The sequence below is a fragment of the Anas platyrhynchos genome, chromosome Z (assembly GCF_047663525.1).
Source record: "Anas platyrhynchos isolate ZD024472 breed Pekin duck chromosome Z, IASCAAS_PekinDuck_T2T, whole genome shotgun sequence".
Lineage (NCBI taxonomy): Eukaryota > Metazoa > Chordata > Aves > Anseriformes > Anatidae > Anas > Anas platyrhynchos.
Window position 1 is genome coordinate 77998243 of NC_092621.1, and position 16657 is coordinate 78014899.

The 16657-nt window shown below is 37.5% G+C and overlaps 2 protein-coding genes across 6 annotated transcripts in view; both read right to left on the reverse strand.

Moving 5' to 3' along the window:
* Positions 1-1250: 1250 nt before the first annotated feature.
* On the reverse strand, positions 1251-14812 carry FAM151B (family with sequence similarity 151 member B). Its single transcript, XM_038169823.2, has 5 exons — positions 14620-14812; positions 13206-13362; positions 9649-9866; positions 7850-7985; positions 1251-5384 (listed from the first exon to the last, which is right to left on the reverse strand). The coding sequence occupies exons 1-5, from the start codon at positions 14765-14767 to the stop codon at positions 5231-5233; spliced, it is 813 nt and encodes a 270-aa protein (XP_038025751.2). The 5' UTR covers positions 14768-14812; the 3' UTR covers positions 1251-5230.
* Positions 14813-14906: 94 nt separating this feature from the next.
* ZFYVE16 (zinc finger FYVE-type containing 16) overlaps positions 14907-16657 on the reverse strand; it is a 32312-nt gene continuing 30561 nt past the window's right edge. For all 5 annotated transcript variants that reach the window (XM_072031159.1, XM_038169820.2, XM_072031157.1 and 2 more), the window contains one exon: positions 14907-16581. In XM_072031159.1, coding sequence (XP_071887260.1) covers positions 16420-16581 — 162 coding nt within the window. In that variant the 3' untranslated portion in view covers positions 14907-16419. The remainder of the gene's footprint in view (positions 16582-16657) is intronic.

Sequence of the window (16657 nt, forward strand, 5' to 3'; positions counted from 1 at the left end):
TAACAAGCAGAAACGGAAGGATAAATTTAGACAGTACGTAATTCACTTAAACTGGGATTTAGGAAGCTTGGGTGTTAACATTTCTACACTTAAGAAAGTACCCAAGGATTCTGAGAATCTGTGTGAAGCCGAAATTACTGTTTTAAATATAACCATGAAGATGGTACCTCCTGTAGCGCAGGGCTCTATCTAGCTCCACTCTGTAGGTCTAAGATTAATTCAGGGGTTTGGGCCCAAATAGGAAAAAAGTGACTTTATGTTCAGCTGGGTTTAAGCGCTGTTTAAAAAAAAAAAAAAAAAAACAAACTACAATCTCAGACTAAAGAGTGAATTTTTTAAAAATTGCATACGGTCCAGGTTATTCCCAAATTTCTGAACTCCAGATGCAGCTGCATGTTGATGGACTGTAATTAATTCCTGTATTTTTTCCCCTGAAGGCATCAGTTAGCAATTTGAACACTTCTACAAGTTGCCAAAAATGGCATGGTTTACAGTCTTCTCTCTGAAAAAGTTAGTCCATTTTAAAATAAAACACTTGACATGAGCAGAGCATACATTTAAAAAACACAACAACTGCGTTAAAAATATTTTTAAAAAATACTTTTTTTTTTTAATATTTTTTAATTCTGCTCAGACAGATCCCCACTGAGATTACAAATGTGCAGGTGCAACTTTTATGTTACAACAATGCCAGGAGTGGCAACTGGGTGTCAAAGGCAACAGCTGTGATGATACAAGGACCACTGAAAAATTCAAGGGAACAAACCCAAAATATCAGGATATTTAAAAACACATTTATTTGCCTTGAAAATTCAGATGTTCAAAATTCAGAAGATAAGAGTAACATAGTTTAAATTTTATTGGAAGCACGATAAAAAATGGTAGTTCTTTATTGTGGATTTTAATGAATACCCTTAGCTACAGCAGTGTAAGATGCTATTATCCCCAGCATCCTCTTGCAGCAAGCTGCCAGAAGTTACTGCTCCTGCAGAACAGCTGGCAGAAGGGAACATGGACCTTACTGTCCTACTGCAACTAAGAGTAACTGCAGTATGTAGTGTGTATGTTCTTTATATATCCACACTGAAAGGGTAATAATGCAATAATTACAGTGATCTGCAGGAAAAAAGACAAGTCAGGAGTAACAGCATCCAGAAGTATCACCATCTTACTTCACTGCAAAGACAGCTGTCGGAGCTCAACCAGCAAAGCCCTAGAAGAGAGGCAAAGAAGTAGAGACTCACACAACACTCTGACTTGGGTTATATTTAGGAGGCCTCATTTTTGCACATAGATCCATACAAGATTTGTACATAAAACTCCTGGTGAAAACTGTCAGTATATACACCAAACTAATAGATGATAATCCTAGGCGTTAGGGAATCACATTGCATAAACATACAGGTATTACCGCAACAAAAGACAAACAGACTAAAGAATAATAGTCTACAAACATCAAAACACAGCATCAAAAATCTATCAATATTACTTTTCAATTGAAATTTCAAGATGTATAATATTGTTTCATGGTAGAAAACAACTTCTAATTAACAAAACTTCATGAAAAATGTTTCTTTAAAACAAAAACAAAACAAAAAAAAAGAAAAACAGCTGAAACATTTTGAACTTCACAGCACTGCTAACTGCTATTACTATAGTTTTGCTTAAAGAAAAAAAGGAAGGAAAGGAACGGACTATTTTGTCGCCAAATTATTCAATGAAGTACAAAAACTTTCTCTGTAATTCAATCTCTCTGTCTTCTTATCTGTACCAGAAACTCCGATTCGCACAAGGGGACTCAGAAGTTTCACATACTTTCCTGCAGCTATTGCACAATCCCTACTGATAGACAAAAGATTACATGCACCAGGTGCTGGAACCAAATTCTTCTGTCTCCATCACAAGTGCTTGAGGTTAATAACATTAAATAGGCTTTCATGGAAAGTTAAATGCAAAATAAATTTGAGATAACATTAGCAAATGGCTTAATCACAGACAGCCGACTGATAAATAAAAAGTAAAAGGTTTTAATCTATCTTGAAGAAAAAGACAGTTGCTTTTTATGCTTGTTGTGGAGGAATGGGTAAGTGAAGTAGGTCATGTGGATGTTGAGCAGCTAGGAGGCCGCGAGTTAACAAAGTATCGAACACAGCTCAAATGAGCCTGAGAAAATACGTAAATGCAGCCTGGGAAGGAATGTAAGTTCTGGGAGGTTTTAGGGAGGTTTCAGGGAGGTTTCAGGTACAAGAACGTGATATCTGTTGGTATGCTGGGAAAGTACTAACTGTGTTATTTTGGTGGGAAACTAGCTGATAGAATAGAGAAATGCACTAACCAATCATGAGCTTAGCTTTTGCAATATGTATGAGCTAATTATATTGAATTAGATAAAAGACGACTGAGCTATCCAATAAATCGAAGTTCACTGATCACTCATATTGAGCGTCTGTGTCTTCCTTCCGTCGACAACAAATGGTTTCGCAACAGCTTGTTTGTTTTCAGTCAGAGTAGACCAAAACTGAATAATTCAACTGTTTTTAAAGAATTTTCTTTGAATTCACAGTACATTTGAAAAACACAAACCTCAGAAAACTGGCTTCTGTTTTGGTTTAGTCATTACAAACATTGCTTCTGAATTTCATTGAGTAGTTATGGAGGATTAATGATGCCACCTCTCTTCTGTGACATTATATTATCTGTTTAGTAAGTTCCACCAAATTCGCAGAAAAATATATGACTTGAGCTACATCTGAAGTAAATTTCAAACGTTTTATTAATCAATTAACTCACCTGGATATCCAGAACAATACCTAATCCATTAAAGACAACCGGGTTTGTTATGTAACAATGACAAGTATGTCTAAAAACTTGGCTGAAAGATAACAAAATAACACTGCTGGAGAAAAAAAAAAATCCACAAGCAGAAGGCAAAACTCCTAAAGAAAGTTTTAAGGACAAGGAATAGATCATTTGCGGGAGAAAAAAAGGAGACATCAACAGCTAGAGCAACACAGAACTTTCACAGATAGCTGTTTCCAACAGAATAAACAACTGGCTTTCATCTCATCTTTACTGTCTTACTGCTAGCCCCACAGTTAACACATCTGGTATTACAAGGAGATATTACAGCATGAAAACAGAGAAACAAAGTCAAATTAATTTATTTTTATGCAAGTCAGACCAGGACCCAAGCCCTTTTGCAGGAAACTAACAGAGATACATGGGTAAAAAAAGAAAACAGAGAGAAATTCAGATTTAAAGGATAACCCATACAGAATAATCAACTTCAGAATATTGTCAAATCCCTCTGTCACTGCAAGAACGCTTCATAGAACTCACTCCAGCACTTCGTTTAATCTATTTTCACACGTCTTGTTACCTTAATTGATTTTTCTGGTAATCAGACTGTGTCTTCATTTAATTGCATCTGACTATCTCTGTTTATTCATATCCACATATATTAGCCAGTGATATTTCTTCTACGATGCCTGTATCCTTAAAAGTACTTCTGGCAATTGCTGATAATGTTTTATTACTTAATAGTTTAATCAGTTTTAACAACTCCTAATACTTCGGGTATTAAAAAACCTGAACTATACTTTTTCATACTAGCTTGCTGTATGTACTGTAGACTCAAAGCAACATCCAGAACTTTGGTTAATGGGACCTTTGGTCAGTCAAACGTCCTGTTCTCCCTGGAAAGGAGTAAGGTGAAAAGGTCATTATCCAAGAGTGTCCCTACATGATCAGATCTGTTTTCATGCCTGTTCAGGTAATAGCTCCTGAAACCTGGGTTGGTCAAAATGATCTGATTAGAAAATGGTCCTTAAAGTACTTAAAATATTCTCCATAGTTATGGCAAGGAAGGAAATAGTTAATGACTCTTCTTCCAGTGCAATAGCAAAGTGTGCCCACAAAGCCAATAGAAACAGATGCTACAAAGAATAGAGAAGATAAATCTGTTCAAACCTGCTCATGTTGGCATAGTTAACTAAACAATACATCTTTTCTCCCAATTCATTAAAAGGAATCACACTGACAAAGTTGACCTTTTGGTGGTTGCTGCCATTCATTTTAATAAATGCAGACAGAAGAGAGGCAAAAAAATGCTTAAATTAGGCCTTTTCCTGCAGATGACAAAGAAGGTTGCAATGAGTTTATTTTTTCTGAAGGGAAAGTTTAACTTCCGAAAATTTTTGAAATTGCATTCTGTGAGTCAAAAAGACGTCCAGTACAGGGGAATGTAGAAAATAACTGTACAATCACAGAAATGTACAATTTTTGTGGTAAGCACCAATTACTGTACAGCTATTTTACTCTTAAAGCCTCTGGCTTTCAAAAAGACTACAACAGAGCATTTTACATAGCTACTCTTACACTTAAAATTTAGTTTAAGACTCTTGAAAGAACAATCAGCACTTCTCGATCTTATAAACCACTGTAGGTCTTTTTAATACTGTAGCTGATACATACTTCACTGCAATCCATCCATGTGCTTTAAGTACAGGTCAGAATTACAGTTCATTTCACCATCTCTCTCTGCCCCAGTGCCTCTTTCAGCTACAGCTACAACTCCAGCTTTTCACAGTCCAGGGACACAGTGCATGCTGCTGACGGCTTGGAATGCATGGAGGAAAGCCATGAAATGTATGACTGCCACACTTCAATGAACTTGATTAGTTTTAATTCAGGAAAAATAACTATTTTATCTGCCCGGGACATGTAGCATCACGCATCCCACACCCAGCAATCAGAATCTTCGATTCACTAGGACTGAGAAAATTGTCTATTATGACAGCAGTAAAAATGGAGTGTATCAGGTTGAGCTACAAAATAAAAAGTTTTCAGAAACTGTGTATCTCTGTACTTACTACAACCTCAATTCTTGTCTGCCTGTATAAAGTGTGAACTATTTTCTTTCGTAGACATCAAGTGTCCCATAACTGGCTTACACAAAAGCAGTTGGTAGCAAATTATCATGGTCCACAGCTACGCACTGAGGCCACCCTCCTCTTTATATGCTTGCAGGGAACAAGTGCTAGAAGGAGAGGGGAGATGCATATGATGAGCAAGTAACAATTCTGACCTATCAAAGAGGCATTATTTGGGAAAACTTTTAAGAAAGTTACACAAAAGCTTCCTCAATAACCACGGGTATGTTCACTGAACGAGAAGTTTTCATGTTTAAAGAGGCGAAGTATTACAAGGTCTCAGCTCATGGGCTTCACAGTTAGCATTCTATTCCTATGGCTTTTTTGAATTCAGAATTTTGTGGTTCTAAGACGTCATAGTAAACCCTACTTTTATCAAAGTTTTTTCGGATGTAAAGCAAATCTTCTACAGAATACACATCTTCTTTCCCTGTCCAAATGGTGAGGCTGTACCTATAAAAAAAAAAAGAGAGAGAGAGACAGAGAAAATAGAGAGTAATTTAAAGGATGTAAGACAGAAAGACATTGCACTAATATGCTTTTAAAAATAGTCAGGTCTATGGTATCTTAATTTTAGCAATGAAACTACATACCAAAAAATTATCTCCTTTAGATTTCATAGTTAAGCAACAAAAATTTATGAACTACCCGAATTAAACATCCCTGTCCTCTTTACCCATTCACATCCAGGAAAATCATCTTCCCCCACCCTGCATTTGTGGTGCAAGGAACTGTGCTGATGGTCTCTATACTCGTCTTATTACCACAATGACTTACAATTACCAGGAAAATCAATTCTTGAAAATGCTACTTCAAAAACGGGCATGCTCCAACACATGCTCAAACTAGTTTGCACAGGGACCCTACAGAATGCTTACCACAGACAGGATAGCATAAGAACATGATTGCAAGCCTCTAAATAAACCTCTATTTGATGAATGTGAATGACAATTTGCAAAGGCCACATTTTTTTTTCCTTAGAGATGAAGAAAATCGCACAGTTTGGTTCTAGTAAAATTTAAGTTCTTGCAACTACAACTAAATTTGTTAGAACTTCCCAAGGAGAAGGACTGCAAATTTTTAAAGATGGACAGTTGTCCGTTACCCAACACAATTTATACTGAGCCTGGTTCTTGTATGAACTGTTCAAGGAATTTTCAAGGAATAAAATAAACAATGCATGGCAGATATCCAGCAAAGAAATTTCAGCTAAACATTATGTTTGATAAAATAATAAATAGTTACAGAGCTACAGAGCAATAGTTACAGAGCATTATAACAGCAAACAGGAGGCAATCTTAATAATTGGTGATATCAGTGTGGTGGCATTTTCTCACATCTGTGATGCGTAGTGATGACATCTGATTAACTGGATGTATCTTCCATACCATATCATGCATGCTTTTCTCATTAATTGCACAGACTTTATTATAACTTTAAAAATATATATATAAAAAAATAAAAACATTTCTGTCCAGAATATCCATATAACAAACTTTTTTTTTCTTTTTTTTTTTTTCCCTTTACTAAAACTGTATTAATTTAAAACAGAGGTAAATCAAGACTGTAGCTGTATGTCAGCAAAGCCAGCTCAGGAATTTCTGACTTCTAATGCCACTAAAAAATTGAGAATTTAAGGATGAGGTGAAGAGAAAATCCTGCTATTTCAGTGGGAATTATGCTTTTATACACTGAAGAAATATTTGAGAATGACACAAAGAAATGAATTTCTCAGTTTACAATAATCAACATTTCTCTCTCAATTCTCCACTGTTAACATGAACACTTAATTTTTCTGCCTTATTTTCACTAATTACTTAGAAATTTTTCAGGAAACTATTTGTATTAAATTCTCTGGTTTGTGCTTTGACCTTGTTTAGTGCTTAAGGAACAACTTTATTGAAGTGTAGGTAAGCAGAGTAGGTGAAAAAAAATAGTAAATGGCAGTGTGTAAAAAGCAGATTTTATTCTTCTTCTATAATAGGCAAATACAAGTTGGCTATGAAATTGTTATGGGCTTATACGAAGAGTTTTTAAAAGGAAATATAACTTGGTGTTTGGAAACTACTTAATATATTTCAAGTACCTAATCCAAACAAGTTTGCAGCAAACTTCCTGACTTCTGTAGCACTGGTTTTGGCTGGGACAGAATTAATTTTCTTCATAGTAGATCAGTATGGGATAAGTTTTGGAATTGTGATCAAAACAGTGTTCATTACACAACATCATGCACAGCAGTAAAAACTTGTGGGAGTGGAGGGAAGTTTGCCAGGGTTGCTGTTGATAAGGTACTGGCTGGGTTAGTGGTGAGCAATTGCTTTTGCATTGCTTGTTTTTCTTGGTTTTGCTTTATTTTGTGCCTCCTCTTACCTAGAAAACTGTCTTTAACTTAGCTGATGAGTTTTCTCACTTTTGCCCTTATGCTTCTCTTTCCAGTCCTGCTGGGGTAGAGCTGGGTGATGCCCAGCTTCCTACCGAGGTTAACAAACACATTCCAGCTCAAAAATCACCTTGATGTTTTTATGGCACATTATTATATAGTATACAAATAACCTAATGCAAGGAATATATAAAATGTCAGTATTAAACCTCATTAATTCTAAATTGCAACATCAAACTGCTTGGTCTATGTAACTACATTAGTCTTATGAAATGCATGTAATGGAATTGGATTACTTATAAATCCAATTAATCCTATAAATGATTCATTAACTATAAAAAGTAATTTTAAAAGAGGCTTCTGTGATAAAACAACTGAAGAACTGATGGAGTTAAGAAACTAAAGGAATAAGCTAAAAGAAAATATTTTCAATTTAATTGGGATAAGCATGTACATATAGATGCACTGTACTTAATATAACAAATATGTACCTTTATAATAAGGACTGATAAAATTGAAGCAAGTCCCTCAAACTTACCTGTCTGACTGTTGTATTAACCAACAAAGCTCAGACATTGACTGTCGTACTAATGCTGCTCTTACAGGGAATGTAACAGGCTGGGAAAGTGTACTGCATATGTGAGCCATTTCTTTCACCATCGTCCAGTCATAGCCTACAACAAAGGCCATTTAAAATAAAGACATGATGATTTATAGAACGGTAAGCTTGCAAGACAGAACAAGAGCAAACACTGGTTTTGTGAAAATCAGATAAATCAAAAAAGAAATCACCAAATGATTATAAATAAAAAATGTCAATGTCTCAATACTAAAATGGAAGAAGAAACTTATTTACATTAACTGCAGTGTTATTTTGGATAAAGGTACAGAATGTAACATGTTTAATGTCCAGGAAACTGTATCGTTACTCTTTTTCTAAAAATGCGTTGCCACTGACTTCAGTATGTACTAGTTTTAACATGACTGTAGCCCTAAAAAAAACAGAAACATTACAAAGAAAACAAACAAACAAAAACAACAACAACAACAACAAACAAACAAACAAACAAACACCACTAAACGCTAGAAAATAAGCAATCTAAAACACTTGCAGTGCTTGCTGCTGAGATTTTTACAAGCACTGGAGATAAAATGCTTTTTAACTTTCCTCTTCTAAAGGCTATGAAAATCTTAACTTCAGTAACATCAGTTAATCATTTGTTGCTCAATTACTCTACTGCAATGTAGGTACTGCAAAGCCTACAAAAGCACAAAATTTTAAATAAAGGTTTTGTTGGGCAAACAGTAACTTGCAGTTGTAAGCATTCAAATAAGCTGTTTCTCTTTTGTCTTACAGTACATCCATAATTAGCATCATCATAAACTGAAGTTTTGAATGAACAACATAAAGTTACATTTATTAAAAAAAGATTATTCAGTACAATATTTCCTATGCGCATTTCCAACAACTTCTTACTTGACTGATAATACTTTGGAGAAAATACAAGCCAAAAAAAACCCTCTATAACATACAACACAATCATAACAAAATTCTAAATCTTGCTAATAAATAATAAGCAATTGGGAATGGTGTATAATTTTGTCACTGTAGTCCCAGATGATACTGCTGGGAACTGTGTCATTGCACACAAATGCATGGGCCCTGGAGTAAAAAATCCCAACAAAGCAGCTCTGAGAACTGTGAGAGGATGCCTGTAGAAAAGATCCTAAAGTAATGTTTACACGTTCCAGATTTAAACTTTAGTTAGGGATTAACAATAACAAACTGCAATTAGATTCACAAAACTGAGATTTCCAGAAATTATTAACATCAATAACTTGGAAAATCTATAGCACAAATTCAATTCTTCAATAGAAATGCTGAAAACAATGCTGACCAGCAATTTGATTTCAGTTGTCTAATGGAAGAGCAAAATCATAGGTTTTAAAACTTCCAGCTAATCAGTTTTTCCTTAGGAACTGTGCCAGAGTTCTGCTTACCATTCCGATCCCGCCACGATTCAGGGAGCAGACCACCTGAAACAGAACTCAGGCACTTTGTCCCCAAGAGATTGTGCAGTACATGAGAATGAGAAGAACAAAGTACTGCTTATTTTAACAGAAACACTGGATTTTCACACAGTTCCATTGCAACTCAAAGAGAGAACTAATAGCTATGCAACACACTATCAAATATATATCAAGAAAGAAAACAATTCTTATATTCACACTGTTTTCAAACTGACAAGATGGCATTCGATTTATTTTGAATCAACTATGAAATTAACTTGGAGGGAGTAGGCTATAGAGCATATGAATTAAATCTTCTACCTTTACCTTTATTTTGCTGGTCAGGGTGCCACCCAGTCGTCCACCCCAGCGACAAGGTTACGTCTGGGAAAACCGAAGTGACCGTGTCAAGGAATCCTTTCGCATCCACGGCGCTGCTGCTCCCGTTCGGTCCTGGCAGGATGTCTGCGTTGAGCCAAACAGGTCGCCTCAACTGCGGCTTCACACGCTCGAGAAGCTCCAGGGAAGGCTGTACGGCATCTAGACTGTGCCAGCAACATGCAGATGAGGTGAGACGTCTTACCAGACCGAGGATGGGAAAGGCACCATGCGTGTACAGGAGGGGAAGTTGATGAAAACTCCCCACGTAACACAGGCAGCATCTGAGCAGGTGCTGAGGAGCCTTTCTACCACAGGGTGACTGCCCAAAATGAACTGCTTCATGGCTCGTACTTCATGGCTCTTCTAACATCAGGCTTTGTAAGACTTGGACTTTATTGGGTGCTTGGTAAGGACTTTAGTAAAGGAAGCCACAGCAGGCTCTGGCTAACATTTGTAATCAGATTAGACAACTGGGCTGACAATACCTGAAAGCCACAAGTGCTGTCATAAATCTAAATTTATTTCTTCTATCCGAGGATGTTCCTGAGGCTTATATACTACCTGAAGGCTGAAAGTAGTCTCTCTCAACCTAGCTTAAAATTTTGACATTTTTTGTTGACGAACAGCTATTTCAAATCCTGCTGACAGAAAAAAATTACCTTCACATCTGTGCAAGACGACGCACCTGTATTAGGACAATAAAAAGACAAAAACTGAGCATTTTGGGCAACTAACAGGGTGAAAGGGCACTCATCTGAACATTTTAACCCTGGTAGTGGTTACTCCCATAGCTCAGAAGTGTGGCATACCAGCGGCTGCATTATCTATATCCTATAGATCATTATTAAGTATGCGACGTCGTCACTTGAGCAACCGATGTAGAAACCTCCTGTAAGCATTTAACAAAATGTTGTAAGTCATACAACATTTGTTACTCTCTTAAATCAAAATAAAGAGCATAGCTAGAAAGCAAACCATAGCCTTTCCCCATCCTAACAAAACTTTCAGAAGTTTTGTAGGAAAAAAAAAAAAAAAAGAAATGTAGAATAATAATAAATGTAGAATAATGGGAAAGGGACTGAATGCCAAGAAAACAGATAATTTTTCTCACTCAGCAAATTAATGAACATTCCACATAACATTTAGGAATTTGAAATTGTAATGATCAGAGTCGTGCTTTCCTTATTAATAGCAAGGACCTGTGTTTTCTCCTGCGAGTCCTTCTCACCATTTTGTAAGGTTGGTTCTGGAACAAGCTATTCCCAAACCCAGCTCAGGATGAGGTCAGATGAATCATGTCAGGATGTTCAGCCAGACATGAGAACGGCAGCCAGCTGTGTACCCTGAGCTGCCTGTGTTACTTACTGTGAAAAGTCATTTTGTACATTTTAACTTCTGTGTTGTTGAGAAAACTGCATATTGTCAGGAATTCCACCCAGCACTTTCAGTTATTAAGTACTGGCTCCACTGGCTCTTTTTTTTTTTTTTTTTTTTCCCAGAGAAAAGCTAGTAATGGCTTGAATTAACATTATTGGTTTAAGTATTTTTCACATCTTATGAAGCCAGAACACTTCACATGTTCCCAGAACTAATATGCAGGTGATTCTCCAAATCAGCAGACTGCCTTCATTTTTGCTGTAAATTACATTACAATGTAAAGAGAAACAAACAAAGCAGCATCTCCCAAAAACAAGACAAACACACAAAAAAGAACCAACAGCCCTGAATAAATCTGAACAAATTAAAATGTATTGTTGACTCCACTTTAGATGATTCTGGCATTTTTGAAATGTGACTCTGAAGTCCTGTTGCAGAATACATTAATTCGAACAGGAAATGTGATTATGTGATTAATCAAGCTCACAGAGTAGAAATACAGAAAATATTTCTTTTTAAGCACCACTGGAATAACCTTCAAAACTTCAGCAACGGTACCCAAAGAAATATTATCCAAATGAACATCAACTTCTGTGTCACTCATTTGAATGTATGTGCACTGTGTGCTTGTATTTTTTAAATACTTTTGTACAATCAGACTTTTATCATGCAATATAATTTTTAAAGCTTTTAAAAAATCATTGCACTTGGACAGAAATTCCTTGTAGAATAAATGAGGCAACAGTTTTTAAATTAATTTCAGGAATAATTAAGACTGAACTGAAAAAAAAATGAAAACCTCTCTACTTCTCTTAACATTTGTCTTTTCTGTCTAAGCAGACTTTTAGAGACTCTGTAACCACAAAAGTCTGCCCCCAATTTCTGTATTCTCATGAACTTTTACATTAAAACTGTGATTACATTACACAGAACAACCCGTACAAATTTTATAGCTACCTAGCAATTTTTGTGTGTCTGTAACATACCAAGGCTCCTTTAAAAGCGCGGCTGGATTCTCCATCTGCTGCAAAAACTGATGTACACTGAGAATCAGACAAAGCTGAAGACAGGAATTGCAGAGATTATGTCTGAAAATCACAGCTCACTTTGAATACAATTTCAAACTTTTCCAAGCAATTCTATGAGCTTTTCAGGTGCATTTTCCAATAAAGCTAAGGAAACAGCACGGTTAAAATTGAAAGCTGAAATTGAGAAGATAGATCAAAGAAACTGAATTTACTTCAATATACATGCAACTTACCATACTGACAGTAATAAAGCTTTACTGTATTACAAATCATACTCAAAAATTTTATCATGCATGGTGAGAGATCGGACATTCAAAAGAATGAATTTCATTCATGAATTGAGAAATTCCCAACAGACTGTTAATATTGGAGCTGATGAGGGAACAGAAGTCCTCTCCTTTAAAATAAATTAAAAAAATAAAAAGAGTTCTGGAAAGAAAGATATATATGCTGATGGGAGATGACTTTTATTTATTTAATTTTTAATCAATATGACCTTCAGCAAGCCTGGAACAAAGCTAGCTTTTCAACAAGCTGTTCAGAAGCTCCTTAAACAGCCTTGACAGGTTCATTCCCCTTCCAGAGTAGAGAACACCACTGAGAAACCTGGAGAACAGCAGGAGTGACATGCATGCTGCTGGGCAGAGAGAGACCCAGCGTGCTCAGCCCCATCTGCAGCCTGCAAGCCGCGCTGACTTCCAGCTGAGAGGCCGTCTTTCCTAATTTATTTGCTCAAGTAGAAAACTGGTGGGAGTTTTCCAGGTAGGCACTACCAAGTCAATTTTCCCAATGGGAGAATTTTGCTCAGTGGCAACTTGGAAAGAAGTTGACTGAACATGAAATCATCATTTGTGATTAAAAACACTTTAAAGCTTTTACTCTTGAAACGCATTCAGTAATTCTGACTATGATTCACTACAGTTACTGTTCAGTAAGGAAGGAATAACTCTAAATTGCACAATCAGAAATGGTTTGGTTTACGATCACCAAAAGATAGCACTACCTGTAAAACTGTTAATTGTTAAGAAGTAAGAATGATATACATATACAAATATATATGTATATGTAGTATATACAAATGTTTTTGTCTTGAAATACCTCTTAAAATCCAACTTGATGCCTTTATCTGTGTTGACAATCACATCCAGCCATTCCTGCAACGTGATGTCACTGTCTGTTTCAGGCGGATGAGCCATGATGGGGTCTCCCTTGCCACCACGGAGAAGGACATCTGCTTCTATCATGTGAGCCTCACCTGTTATTAAAAGATGACTGCTGTAAGAGAAAGCAAATCCAACAGCTCCAGAGTCTGCTTCAGAATCACAACTATTGGGAAGACTGTGCACGCTCTCCCCACAAAGCTCAGAGACTATGAGTTGCTCTGTGTGAAGCAACAGAGAATTTTTGGGGTAGTTCAGTCCGTAGGCACTTTAGAAATCTACAAGCAAGTGCAAATTGATTTTTGAATGCACATTTAGCCAAGTGAATGGCAAAATGAATATCCCAAACGTGGATCCACTCTTGCTAAATTTCAGACCTTTTTCACTTAAAATAAAGTTCTGGAGCTTCTTAAAGAAAAGTCTCCAGAAGATTTTAATGCTGACAGAGACGCTGTCAGATTCCTTTTGTTTCACTCCCCAGGCTGGCGAACTCACTTGAGCCAGAACTTCAAGAAAATGGTAGCTGAAGCTCAACACAAATGAGTGGAAATCTTAGGAAAGCTGAAAGCTTTTGATAACAGCTTCCTATAGGGAGAGGTATCTGAGAGCTTGGACAGTGCTAACAACTTTGCAGTGAATTCAATAGAAACGGTTACTTCGATGGAAATAGTGCAAAAAAAAAAAAAAAAAAAAAAAAAAGATGGTGATAATTGTATTGCTGATAAAAAGCAAATCAAAAGCATCACATGTATTTTGATGTTCACGTTGGTTAAAATTCACTACAACGTAGTGCTCATGAATAACCTGATATATGTTATTACCTGGAACCAAAAAAAAAAAAAAAAAGGAAAAAAAAAGTAGTAAATAAATTGTCCTGTTGAATCCAGTACATATTACTGCGTGTGTTGGAGCAGTACCTAATTTCAAACCATCCTGAAAAGATGTAGAAGAGGATATACGAGGCCAAAACTGCTTGGGAACCCTAACTGCTTCTAGAAGAGGGGCAAAATTTGCCGAATATCCCTGACAAAGCTGCCACAAGCACTCGTCCCCCAGCACTTCGGCTGCTGCTGGATGGGGAGGTGCCCAAAGCACAGCCAGCTTGAAGGCGATGTTTTTATTTTCTGATGTTTAAAAACAGATGTGTGTTATCCACAGACGGGACTGCCGTCCCCTCGGGTCCTGTCGCTGTCCCCAGCAAGCAGAGCCCAGCGCCTGTCCCCCTCTCCCCTCATGAGGCAGCAGCGTGCCGCCATGATGCCCGCCCTGTGGGCTGAGCAAACCCAGGCACCTCCCCTCCTCTCCTCTCCTCCTTGCCCTCCGCCATCTCCGCCACCCGCCCCGGCACTCACTGCTGGCGGCCTGCCGGGCTCTCAGCCTGCTGTTGGCCGCATGCCACCAGCGGACCCCGGCCCCGTCGCGGTGCGCCAGCCGCCCGCCCCGCTGGAAATGCTCCACCGCCGCCTCGCCCCAGCCTCCAGCACCCAGCGGCGCCGCCATCGCCTCGCCCGGGCCCGCCCCGACAGAGGCGGAGGCTGCCCCGGCTGCAGGGGGGCGGGAGGGCGGCCACAGCACAGGGCTTGAGGAGGGTGAAGGGTCCTGGAGCCCCCCTGAGGGGGAAGAAAGACGAGGCTTCACATGAGTAAGAGGGCTGTGTTTATTTAAATAGCCGGTAACTGTGTGTCTACACTGCTGTTTCTTTCACTGTCCATGCGTGACTTTGCTTGCACCCAAGTGCTCCTCCTGTGGTCTTCAGCTCTTCTCCAGAGTCAGCTCCTCTGAAGAAACAGCTTGAAAGTATCCCCAGTATCCTCCACAGCAAGATCTTGATGAAGCCTGAAACCTTCCAAAAACTTGCCTTTTAAAGCACGGTTAACAGCAGAGCTGATTAGGTTAAAGTTACAAACTGTTTTTGATACAAAAACATGAAATATCCCCTATGAGCATCAAGAAGGCATCAAAGTTCTAATAGTCGCATAAAACGGTACCAACATTTTTACTGAAAACAATACAGACCTTGGACAGATTTTGTTTTGGTTCTGTTCCTGGTAAACAGTTGTGACAGTTATCAAACCTTGGTTCACTGAACCTTGGTACAAATCACATGCATCACGAGTACATAAATAGATTTTAATGACCCAATATCAAAAATACATCCTATACAAGAACCGCAGGTATACTAAAGCGATCTGTTCATGAAAATTCACACAATACATTTATTGTCCCTGAAAATAAAGGTGGCTACCAAGAGGTGACAAAAGCAGTAAATGGAAGCAGAAAAAGTATTGCAGAAACCTTGTCTTACTTATTGCTACATGTAGATTACTGCAAAGGTAATCTGGCTTTTTATTAATCCTTGAAAGGTCAAATTGCATCAGGACTTCTGAACACAGAGTAAAGGAAAAAAAGTATCAGTATTTATAAAAATAGCATCCATTTAAGTTAGATAAGTCCTTATAAATACCAGAATGAAATCAGTTTTCTATAAAAAGGAATTCAGAAGCATATGTTCCTGAAGCACCAGCATAATATCCTAGTAATTCAGGACTTCAACTACAAAGTCTTCATAAACATACCTGCAAAATTCTTCCTTGTGCTGATCACAGACGAGTGTCAAAAAGTGTGCACTTGTATTTGCACTGACACATGAAGCTTGCAGTCAGCTACAGATCACATATTTGAATCTCAAATGGCAAGAAAACAGTTTTGTGCCAGCTAAGTATACTTCAGTGTTCAGCTCATATGCACATGGAAAGCACATGCTCCAGATTGAGATTAGACCTAACCACAGCAATTTCTCTAATATTTATCTGAGGTTAAGAGGCAAGATAATATGGCTTAAAGTTACACTACACAAAGTAAACGCTACAATTGTGTAAAGAGGTAACAAAGACTGCCCTCTTCATCAACTGTATTAAGTGTGAAACTTCAGAAGTTTAGGAAACATTACAAATTACAATTCTTTTGTCATAAAGTAACCAGCAAGAGTTTGAGAGTTGGTGCTTTTTTTCTTAAACAGTTTGAAAATCCATTAATGAAAATCCATTAAAACAAAACCAGTCTTAAAAACTGTTATCATTTTTAGTGTTTGATGCATCACAACTTTGGTATTCAGAGCTAGCAAATCAGTATCTCGCCAGTAACTGGCCTCATCAAAACAGATGTTCTATAATGAAAAATACTAATTCCATTTTCAATGGTAAACTTGTAGGATCTGACATCCCACCATGGATCACAGGAATCAGAGCACTGTCCAATTCATTCAGATAGTACTGTGGAAGAAGTTGACCTCCGGATCCTGCCAAGTACTCAACCTAGAATAAGAACACATCTATTTTAATATTTTTTGCAACTAATAAGATGACACAAATGCGTAGTAAATTGGTAAAA